The sequence below is a fragment of the Dreissena polymorpha genome, chromosome 11 (genome assembly GCF_020536995.1).
Source record: "Dreissena polymorpha isolate Duluth1 chromosome 11, UMN_Dpol_1.0, whole genome shotgun sequence".
Classification (NCBI taxonomy): Eukaryota; Metazoa; Mollusca; class Bivalvia; order Myida; family Dreissenidae; genus Dreissena; species Dreissena polymorpha.
The window spans coordinates 221,535-233,943 of record NC_068365.1 but is presented as its reverse complement, the minus strand read 5'-3'; the positions used below and the strand labels follow the sequence as shown (position 1 = coordinate 233,943).

At 34.9% G+C, this 12,409-nt stretch overlaps 1 protein-coding gene across 1 annotated transcript in view; it reads left to right on the top strand.

Annotated features, from left to right (window-relative positions):
* LOC127851117 (uncharacterized) overlaps nucleotides 1–11,503 on the top strand; it is a 277,459-nt gene extending 265,956 nt beyond the window's left edge. Inside the window, exon 5 of the mRNA XM_052384677.1 lies at nucleotides 11,258–11,503. Coding sequence (XP_052240637.1) covers nucleotides 11,258–11,503 — 246 coding nt within the window. The remainder of the gene's footprint in view (nucleotides 1–11,257) is intronic.
* Nucleotides 11,504–12,409: the final 906 nt, after the last annotated feature.

Here is a 12,409-nt window from a genome sequence, read left to right as displayed (position 1 = left end):
GAATTCAATGCACCCTTTCAATATAATTTGAGTTGCGCATACTGGCAGAAAAAAGCGTGCCTTTGTCTTATTAAAGTCTTAATCCTAAGTGCTAAGTGTTGTATTTAAAACTGAACTTTTATAGATATACTGTACAATAGTGCAGGCACAGTCAAGCAACACAGCAATCCAAATGGTCAACAATTGAACACACCTAGAACAAATTATCGGTGAATCACGCAACGTCATTCGTTGTATGATCATTAATGACTGACTTGGGCACGAGGTTAAAATAATGTTAATTTCAAACATGTTTGTATTCAACTTGACTTGCTATTATAATTTGTTTATGTTTCATGGACGTAATTATTAATTTAGGGTGAGTAAATTTATTTAATATCATCTATTATTAAGAATTAATTTTAATTTTAAAGCTCCTTTAATCTTTATAGGAGGAGAAAATCCACGTGACCATTTATTGTCACTGGCCATTCACAATACTTCCTGCTTTCATCAATAAAATGTCTAATTCAGCATTATACTCATGCATACCAATCATGTGTTACGTGCAGACAAACACTAAAAGCCGTTAACGGAATATCCTTAACTGGTGTTACATGTCTTTGTATAAGCATGACAGTATGTATTTTTAAGGCATTATATGTATTAAACAGTTCAAGAGCTAATTGTATTATTGAACAATGTATATGTCTTCTTTGAATAAAATACACAAAACCATGCGTTTTACAAAATATGCATATATTGATGAGTATTGAAGAGAAGATGAACACTTATATTTTTCCTAGTGCGTCTGCCCAACCAAGTTTCAAGCATATCAACATCGCGTAATGAATTTCTTAAATGCTCCGGTAAATTGAAACATTTTACAGACGATGGAAAACAAAAGACTGATTCATTTCATAAGAATAAGGAAATCTTTTGTAAAAACACTTATTTAATTGAAAAGACTCAAGCTTTCATTATTGATGGATTGGTTGTTATTCAGACGGTGGATAATACTTCCCAATTTTGATTGTGCAAGTACATGTTTGCGTTATTGTTGAGTATTCGATCGTTACAAAGTTAATTTTAAATTGGTTCAATTGGTCCTGTATCTATGTTGAGTGTGGAAAAGTCACCAACTTAAAAGAGACGTGGTGATTTGCATGCTACGAAGGTGTACACAATCAAATCAAATATGAAAAGTACGTTAGACTCACTCTCTTATGGTTCGATGTATTGTCTTAATTGCCTAGCTTTAACTCTTTGTTTCCGTATGCTCTACCTAATCGTAACCTACATGGATATATGTATGCATATGTCAAAGCAGAAGTATTTTCCATAAGTATAATTCATCGAAATAATCCTTTCATTTACGGTTACTTAATAATATTCATCATACTAATATGGAATGTTTACTAAAATTAAAATGTCTATATATTATGCTAAAATCTAGAATATTGACGACACTTGAAGATATAGTTTATTTACTCCATTTCATCGTGCCTCGTGAACTTTTTATATTCATCACGTGAACATAACATCAAGGAGTATTTAAATTGCAAGTATATCGAATTTTGATTTTCGATGTGACTTGGTATGTTTAATAAAACTTGGGATAGGTTTAGGCCAATGAAGACTTATTAGCAGGAGAGAAATTGTACTAGTCTTTTATTCATAAAGTGACCATTTGTGTATACATTAGATGAGCAGCGAAAGATGTAGGCTGTCATAGATCTGGTTTTCGGAATATTTTTTAGCAAAATAAGTGGTTATTGCGTTTTGAATTATGTTTCAAACAAACACAGAACTAACAGTTGTACTTTAAATGAAACCTTGCACTCTTTGCATGACCTAGCGGTATTTTACTGTCCATGTAGCCCAATTTATAACTGAATGCCTATATATATATTAATAAAGCTTATGTTTTATAGTCGTGGTTAAATTTAGTGTGAAAACATACGTGGGATTGACGTCCCTCTGATAAGTATGTATTGAATAATTTCGATCTTGATAAAAAGTATCGACATTAGTTCAATAAAAACACTTATTTTTTATTGTTTGCGATCAATTATATTTGTCATCATTTTACATTATGTTTTGCAAACATAGGAAACATAAGACAGAGCCTTACGACTTAATCAATATTTGAACACCATATACACTAAGTCAGGCGACCGGGAGGTCACGGGTTCGATCCCAACAGTGGGCGCGTTCTTTTGAGACACAAAGTACTGGTACAAGTGCCAGGAAACGGACTCGAGAGCGGTTAAAATAACCCTCAGGCTTTCTATGCAATCGAGCTAAAATAAAAAGGTTTACACTTATATCTGAACAAGATACATTATTGACGCCTCACATCATTCTAAAAAAATCGACATATCATTACCTAACAGCCTACGAAATTCTAAATCAGTAATCTTTGTAACGGTTGAAAGCTTAGTAGTCGTCCATTTATATAAGCCCTGTCAAAAATCGTACATACTATATTTTAGACACGTATGTTTATTATTGGAGCCTTTTTCTGAACGGCAACTTCCAACCAACTGAACTTTCGCTTAAACAAGACTGCCTTTAGACGAAATATACCATAAAATCGGACATTGTCATCCCTGATTAGCCTGTGCGGACTGCATAGGCTAATATGGGACAACACTATACGCACATTCATTAAGCCTGGTTTTCCAAAAACAATGCTCAATTATCTTTTTCTAACGTTCGATCAAGATCCACGCAGGAGTAGTTCCTAGTGAATGTTAGTTGGTAAGAAGAAACAAGTAACAGTATTTGTCGAAGATTATATTTCAAACACACTTTTAGCTCTTTGTTCTTATGGACTCACATACTATTTTTACTTTTAAAGCGAGATCTGTGTTAAAACGCGAGCTTTATTATTGAAATGAAATACCTATTTAATGATTTAATGAGTATTGCATTATGAACGTTAAATTGCCGTATTTAAATAATTTCATTCATTCGACGGTACATTATTATACATTTTAACAACCAGCAGTTTGTTATAACGTTAATCTTTATTAAATGATATATTTTTAAAGCGATTTTGTTGCTGTAATGTATTTTGTATATGGCACTTCCCGGCGGTAGCTGTATATACAAACATCCACATTTCTTTCGGTCTCACTTTTCTCTCACTGTGATTGGCTTATGATTAGGATGAGCTAAGTTACTAGTAACACAGTACATCAATTGTTAACTTACTACCGGTATTATTCAATAATAAGAAATGTATGCTTACAGTGTGAAATAAATAGTATACATGTATATATGTTTAGTTACACTATTAGTAAGTGATGGCGTATGGGATATACACCCTCAGTAATTTCATACCATACGAGAGCGAAGCTTGAGTATGGTGTAAAAAAATTGAGGCTGTATATCCCATACACCATCAGTAACTAACTCTATAACGATTATATCTCAACCGACTACTCGGTGTGTATGGGAATTACTCGGGCTGTATGGAAAATACACCATGGGCACGTGACCGCTCTAACCCAATCGGACTTGTTCATGTTTGTAGGAGGTGAGATATAATATATACTAGCGGGCTAAAAAAAGAAACCAACACAACATATGACAGTAGCACATGTCTTGTAATAAGATGCATTATAGTCTCAAGGTTCAAGAAAAGTGAAACGTGTGAATTCTCATTTTATTCGGCATCCAAAGATTGCTAATAATGGTTCACATCAATCGAGGCCTGAATTCACTTGCATGACAACCTTTGCCATGTACATAATAATCAACCTGTCCTCGTATTGCATGCCATCAGCAGCATGTTTATGTTCATGCATTGGCGTTCTGGTATAAACACACTAATGGAATGCATCTTTCCGTCAGGGAACAGAAACATTTCCTCTGTGAGTAATAGTCGCGCAAGTTCTGGGTGATGTTAAATGTGTATACAGAGGTTATATAATAATAAAAACACTGCCAACACACAGTTATCTGCACAGCCTTTCCACAGATGAAGAAATAGCAATGTTCGGGAGAAAAAGCGGTTTGAATATCTGTATAAACTAAATACATGACATTTCCACAAACGCGACTATGCTCACGAGGTTGCGTATAATAATTTATATGTTATTACAACTAAGTCAACTTCTTTATCTATAAAATGACACGATTCATGTATACGGTATATTTGCTTCAAATTCATACCGATTTCCTCCCTTTATTAATTATACAAGTTAGCGATATCAATTGAGCTCAATGAAACGTAGATGACCGCATTCTGTGATAATTTCACATATTGCAAATCAAATAGTATCAATAGCAATGGCGTATATGTTCTGTTTTTGCTTATTTATTAATTTTGTAAGACATCAATTTCGTATATCATGTACGTTTATTTCAATCCATGCATCCAGCGTATTGCATTCATGACAAATTGTAGGGGTCCCTTGGACTCTAGTTAATAATTTTCAGGGGTCCTGTCAATAAAAATGGGGGTCCCAATAAATATGCTTGCTCTGTCAAAGTCAATTAGTTAAAAGTATAGTAATCGATTATTTACGTAAACAATAGCTGAGATTTAACGCACACCTATACAATTAAAGATTTATTTATTTTTATAGTTTAATCTTGCTTGCCAGATAATAAGTTATCGTAACCTCAGTAAGCTTTTCTTTCATAGCGACATAAATAGCTTACATTTACGCAATGTAATCTCAATTCGGGACTTTGCAACTACCAACAGCAGGTGCACGATTGGTCGATAAATCAACACGCGGGACAACCAGTACATCCTTCTAGAAAATTACGCATTACAGTTGTCTTTCAGAGTTTCTTGTTGATATTACGAGAATCAATACGGCAAAATGATTGTGCGTCAAATGGGACGCAAATTAACAAATATGACGGGTCCTGACTTGCATTTTATGCGTATTTGACGCGAATATCGCGTCCCGTAAAACCCTGCATGCATCTATCTATGTTATTTATGTACATGTACCAACCGTTGTTTGCGTTTTGTTTTATATTAAAAAGACATTAGTGATATTGAAATAACTCGTTAAATACTAGCATTAACATCTTAAATAAATCTAACTGCTTAACAATTTTTTTATGAAAAACTCGTGTACACGTTTAATGGATAAGACAATTAACGTTATGTGTTTTAAAAAGTGTCATCACTCTATGACCTCTCTCCGCGCTGTAGAGCCTGTACGTTCTCCAAGTATACCAGTACCTTAGAGTTGTCAGATGGAATACCTGTTCTCCGTGTTATCAGATGGCAGGATAATAACAACAATACATAAGTTTCCAATGAGATGTATTATAAGCTAGTTAATGTTTGTATTTTGTTATTATAATGTGACACGCTGTGTTCAAATCCATGGATTGAAAATACAAAATGACAATTTCTCTTACGGTTTAGACGAATTTTTTACCAAAGTTAATGAGAAAGTAAATATGACTGTAATACAATAATAGATAGGTCACGCCCAGTTGGCAACTAAAATAAGATATTATACATTATTAAATATCCGCTAATTAACAGAACAATCGAAATATATTTGGAAAGTTTTCAGTCAGAAATATTCATTTTTTTTTCATAAGATACTGTTCATCATAATTTATTGTTTTCCCGATACCAGTTGGAGGTATGACATGTTTAGAAAGATGAAAGTCACAGCGGCATGAGCATTCACTATCATACTTCCGTTATAAAGCATCGTGTTTTTGTTTGTTTTATTTACATTCAACCAACAGTTTTGATCAGTCAAGTGATATGTGTGTGTAATTATGAGGCGATATAAGTGATATGTGCAACCTACAGTGCGGTTAAGTATCCTTCATTTGCACAGCACTCTTGCCATTTAACAATTAGGAAAATATTGTATGATAAGCAATCAAAACTCTGAGTTATAGAGTCCCTAACAGGACACATATGCATAACCTACATGACAGATTGACACACAAATCCCATCCACTAACCATCATTAGTTAGACGATGCACCTTTTATTGTTATTTGACTCTGAATGCCGGAGAGAAATCGATCTACAAAGGTGATTAATCAAACATAGCGCATATATGGTCGTTGTTTATTTCTTTTCTACATTTTAACATATCCATTTAAAGAAACACATTTGTTAAATTTTTCGCGTCAGTTAGTTGGCATAAGGCATATGACTCACTTCATATGCCCTTTTTATTAACTTATTTGAACCCCCTCGTGCGAAAACAGGTCTTATATCATATGCGGCCCCGCTCCACATCAGCATGCACATCTGCCACGAACAACAATATCCGGTTTTTATCCGCACACCATTTTCAATCAAATCTTAAATTCATGTATATCATATCTATATTCTTAAAACAACAATTACATTATAAACGACGAAGTTTCTTATTATAACATATTTTTTAATTCTGCTAGCAAAATGTTGTTTGTTTGGTTTCGATGTTATGGTATTTGCGAGAATATGTTTTATGGATGCTATGAACTTTGGTACTGAAAAAAATAAGTATCGTTTTAATTGTTACACAAATTTAAACTACTTCATGACTTTGATACTTCACAACACATGTTTTAAGAATTAAAATAATCAAGCTCAACGCTGCTATTAACTAACTTGTTTGAATTGTGTTAAGTACAACCGCTTGACACTCTGGAAACCGCATTGACCACTGACAGACTCGTTTGATATGGTGTACAGTTTTTATTTAATTACTAATCAATTAACGAATGTAACATACAATATTTGTTATAATGACAAAGTGCATTACATAGCGTTTTTGCAACTAATATTAATCGGACTTAATGCTTGCTTTTGAAAGTCATTATGCAGCTAAAATGAAAACCGAAAATGGCATATTCTTAACTCTTTGTTTCTTTGTATAAGCATGACAATACGTATTTTTATCGCAAAACATTTATTAACAAGTTGCATTATTCTTCATTAATGGTTTTAAGCGGAAAACGACATATCCTTAACCCTCATAGTTTAAGGGAGATTCTCCGTTGGTGTTCCATGTCTTCGTTTCGGCATGACAGTACGTATTCGTAAATGCAATAACCACTTCAATTTTTCAACATTAAAAGTTTTAAACGATCACTTAACGATTGTACAAACCTAATATGAAACCTGCATTCTCGGAAGTTTCATGGAAGAAAATATAGGTGTTCTGTTTAATTTATGTTTAGCTCACGTCTTCCGCGGAGGACATGAACGATAAGAACATATTTTATAACCCAAGGTTATTTGTTCGAAGTTTCTTATATATCTGCTCTGCTGTTAAGGATGTCGATGAGGGGAACGTTAACGGGTGACGCATGACGGAAAACAGGTGATTTAAAAAACTCACATTGAGTAGGCTTAACAGTTAAATGCATGCATTTTAAATATAATTATACTAGCCATGTTTACGTGTGGGGTGTACTCCGAAAGTTGGGACAATTTATTGCCAATTGAATTAAAACGTTCCGGTATTATCGATAAAAGGTCATGGTTTGGAGAACATAGACTAGCGTATTGGCCTGTAACAGTTCACTTTTACCGTATCCCTGTGTACACTCAACATTTTGCGCCATTTTGTTTTATTTGATTACCGTTTTTGCGTTCCTGTTTGATGTTGTCTGGCCGTTATCCGTGGATTGATTTGATGATTCACGTTTTCTGGTCAACAAGCGATGTGAAGACAATCAAAATAAAGAGATAACATCATGTTTCATCCACGTTTTATCTTTTGATTAATAAACATAAAATGTGCCTATGCACCCCGCTCATGTTAATCAGGGACGACACTGTTCGCATAAACTTTTGATAGAAGATACTTTCTATACACGCAAAATTCCATTAAAGCATATTGTTTCGTCCATGATTGAAAATATACATATTTTCAGGAAGCAGCACACATAACGATATTGTTTAACCGAAATACTGTCAAAAACTCAAATACCATGGACGTGTATTGCGTTTCCCCAGCATTAAAGGGGCCGTTTTACAGATTTTGGCATGTATTGAAGTTTGCAATGCTTTATATTGATAAATTTAAACATTTGATATAAAAAGCTACAGTAAAAAACAAGAATACAATAAAAGACACAAAAAAGTTACCCTCGACCGGGCTCGAACAACAGACTCTTGGAGTAAAAGTATATTGCTTAGACCACTCGGCCATCCGCGCTCATACAATGAGCGATACATTGTATTTGATATATAAGTAAATTTCTTAGTATTACAAAATATAACGACAACAACAAAACTCTCCAAAGTATTCAATCGTTTCGCGTTGCAACGCTTTATAATGTTCAGGTTTTAAAATCGTTAAAACAAGCATATAATGGATATTTTAGAGCATGGTACATGTTCAGTATTGCTGTTGCCTAGCACATATCATAACTATAATGATACTTTGCGAATCTGATATTTTTTTTGTCAATTTACTGAAACGTGAAAAGGCCCCTTTAAAGCGTAAAATTGTGTTTATATATGAAACCACAACGCAGAAGGCATTGCGATAATTTAATAAACTTATACTTGATTCTTTCAAACATTTAGCTAGTTCGCGAAGACGGGAAGCGGATTTGAAATCAGATATGAGCCGCGTTACGGCAACATCGGTCTTGTGTCATAGGCGGTCAGTGTAGCTCCAGTCCAGTGTGTGCATTCGCGAGGTCTGGTCAGGAGCTACACAGACAGCTTTAATATCGACCAAAGTTTCGTGGTCGTATTAGCGGACAAAGATACTGCTGACCAGACTGCGCTCATAAGCAGGCTGGACTGACCGCATATGCCTTAAGATTCATGTTTGCATGACACAACTAATGTATACCACGACATAACACAAGAGACAGTTAAATACCGTAAAACATGAATCCAAATTAAAAAATGAATACTTGTTTAAAACGTATTAATAAACTAGACATTACCCATTAATTACTAGTATGTCCAGTAATTTGACGATGAACACTATATACACTTAATACAGCACGCATAAATGGCGTGCTAACGCACAGTGCATATGTATAAAAATATGATTTTCGGTTTTGCCCATCACATACATGGAAATAAGTCGTTTTGTAAAAATTTAAAATAAAATAAATAACCTCATATAAGTGAGCGAACATGAAAACATTCTGTATGTACACATATAGGTCAGAAATGTGTGATGACATTAAATAAACATTTGGTGTTTACCGAGACTGAAGTTAGTAAGCATGAAGTCACGTTTGTACATTGATTGGTAAGTTTCACGACATGACATACATACCGATAATTTCTTTGCTTAAATGTCAAATAGTTTAATTGAAGTGAAGCTGTAATATGAGCCTTGTTTTTGGAAAAATGGGCGTAATGCAAGTGCTTACAGTCTTATCAGGGACTACATTCACCGCTTGAATGGGATCGTTGTTTAAAAAAAAATGTTCTACACGAAAATTCAGTCAAGGCGGAAAGTGTCGTCGGAGATTACTGTGAGGTTGTGCCGCTACCAAGAGCGAGGATTATGTATGTTATACATACAGGAATGTACAGTTTATGTATCCTGAAACAGCCAGCCGGCCTTTCTCTGTGACCTGAGCTAGTTACCTGGCAGCACTCGTAGCATAAACTTGCCTTGCCTTCTCGTAAGCCACACTATCTAAGAACAGATCGGTCTGTTAAAATCGAAAAAAATGAATACCGGTGTAACGCTTTCGTCTATGATTAGACTAAACAGGCACAGGCGACACATGCTAATCATGGACGACAGTTTTTACGTGCAAGCATTAAGACCCGTTTTCCCAAAGCGCAGCTTAGTTATGTTGAGGTCGCGACCCCAACGTCGCATCACTGCTCTTAAAGCTCTAGACTTTTGAGTAATGAATTGACCTGGTTTCGCTAAACATTTTAAGGATCAACGAGGACAAATGGTGACAAATGCCTTTCACATGTTCGTATTAATGTCAAACAAGACAAAACTATCCCTTATTTTCGTCGAGATTCGTGTGTTCTCTTCACGTTTAAGTCCGAAGTCATATATCAGACATTATAAAAATCCTCGAATTGTATGAACAAATGAACATGCGAGATTATATGAATCCATAACATTTTATGTCAACCAAACTATTGTCGTTTACTCCTTTAAGTGATATTATTGACATATTACAGTTTATCTGTGTCTATCGCAACCGTTGTTTATTTTTTGGTGTTTTCACTTCATATACACTTATAATTATATTATTAATGCAGCATAAACATAGTAAAACAATATCCCGGAAAAAAATGCATTTGAATATCAACCGTACTTTCATTTTGACAACTGACGACATAAATGATGCGATTTACGATGTAAATCTAAATCTAGTTTTAGTGCAGATTCGTTCATACGACACAAAGGCACTATTTTGTTTTACGGATCATTTCGGCTTAGAGGACTGGGTGAGTCAAGAAAAATAACGAATCTAATATACATATATATTTATAAACAACTGGTAGCATGATGAGTTGCAGATAATTGGTCAGTAACCTCACTTTAACTAACTCTGTTGACCTGTTAATTCTTTTGAGCTCAATTAAACAGTGAAAAATGCCCATAATAATTTATCACTTTAATAAAATGTCGATCTGGCGATTTGGATATGGACACATTCTACTTAGAAGTAGTTTATTTGTAGACGCATGTTCGACACCAATTACATATTCAGGAGTAGTGGATCATGAGAGAGCGGGGCCGTCGATACCGGTGACATGGAAAGATGTTCTTCATGCGGGCAGGGTATGCGCACTACGAAATTATTGCCCCGGCATCCTTCAAAGATGGGCTGCCAGACGCCGTCATTGGCCGTCATCAGTCATAGTTCAGAAAGTTGTATCATTAGGAGCCTTTGTACCCTCCATAGGATTTAGGGGAAGTGAATTCAAGCACATGGGGTGGATGATTTGCTTTAACACCGGCGAGACAGAACTGGTAAATAACCTTAATGGTACACAAACGCAAGTGTATGTTATGCTTAAAACGATTCTAAGAGATGTTCTTAGGCCTTGTAAGAAAGAAGTAACATCATACGTGATAAAAAATATAATACTTTGGCAAGCTGCGTGGAACCCACAGAACAGCTTTAATACACATAGTTTTTTCCACTCGCTTCATGATGGACTGAGAGAACTTAAGACTGCTATTGTCACACGACAACTGCCATATTAAATGGTTCCGGAAATAGATTTATTGGCAGACAGTGGTTTGCGGGATAATCAGCAAAGTAAATGGGTTGCAGATATCAAGGACATGATGGCGGAAGGTCCCATGGCAATTATGAGATAACCAAAGATACGACAGGCCGTCGTCGCGTCCCCAGAGCCAATGTTGTGGTTCAGCAAGATAAGGATGGAGCTGGAAATTCTGTACCTGGAGTTGTGGAACAGATGCACAAAATGCAGCAGTGAGAACAGAGTGGTTGATGAGTATAATGATATCCTAAAGGAGATAGAGAGACGTATGGAGGAGCTTATGGTTGAGGTGGCACAACGGATGTGCGTGCAAGGCTGTGCTTATTATGATATGCAGGCCATTTAGAGTAGAATATTAATGTGATCATAACTTTAAGTGCGAAAATAGGATGTTGCTGGAGGAGTTTACCAGCGACATTCTGGTAAATTTACGGCGTATAACGGAAATTTTATGTTATAGGAGAAGTTGCGCACCTTTGTAAGATATTTGCTACTGAACCGAAATTAACCGCGTGTTTGTAGACTTAACTTTTTTTTGGTTAATGACTAACCATAATTTTTGTACAGTAATTTACCTTCAATAACCAAAGAAAGTCTATGGATATATTTCAATATATGCTACTAATGCATGTATGCAGAGCTCCAGATAAGACGCTTAAAGTCGTAAAAAATTGAATTAAATTTAGTAAAAAAGTAGACTTAAATTCTGTGCGTACGGTTACACATTGGAAAAATAAAATAAGAATTCAAAATGTGTGATCATGCGTAAAACTCAATATCAATGCATATAATGTAAACATTTTATCAATGAGTTCCCACTCGTCTAGGCCCTCATTACAATTATGAAATCAACAGCACTTTAACGTTATTATGAATAACAGACCATCTTTACAACAGTCGAAAAGCCGAACGTTTCCCATTATCTGGTCATTTTATCGCAAAAAGTCTGCTGTAACCCGGCAATTGTCATGAGCTCTTCTTAGACTATAAACCTAAATGCGGATGTGCCAAAAATTATATTTACCTGAAAAAAAAAGAATTAATAATAGACTTTAAGGCTGGATTATTATAGAGTGTAAACCAAGATTTTGCTGAAAAAGTTATCTGGAACTTTGCATGTATGTTGAGAGGAAATCGATTACATAATTTCAAATTTACTAGAGTACTTTTATATTGCACCACATAAAATGCTTTAAAACTATAATATTGAAGTGCACATATAAACTTTATTATAGATGGGTAGGTATTTCGT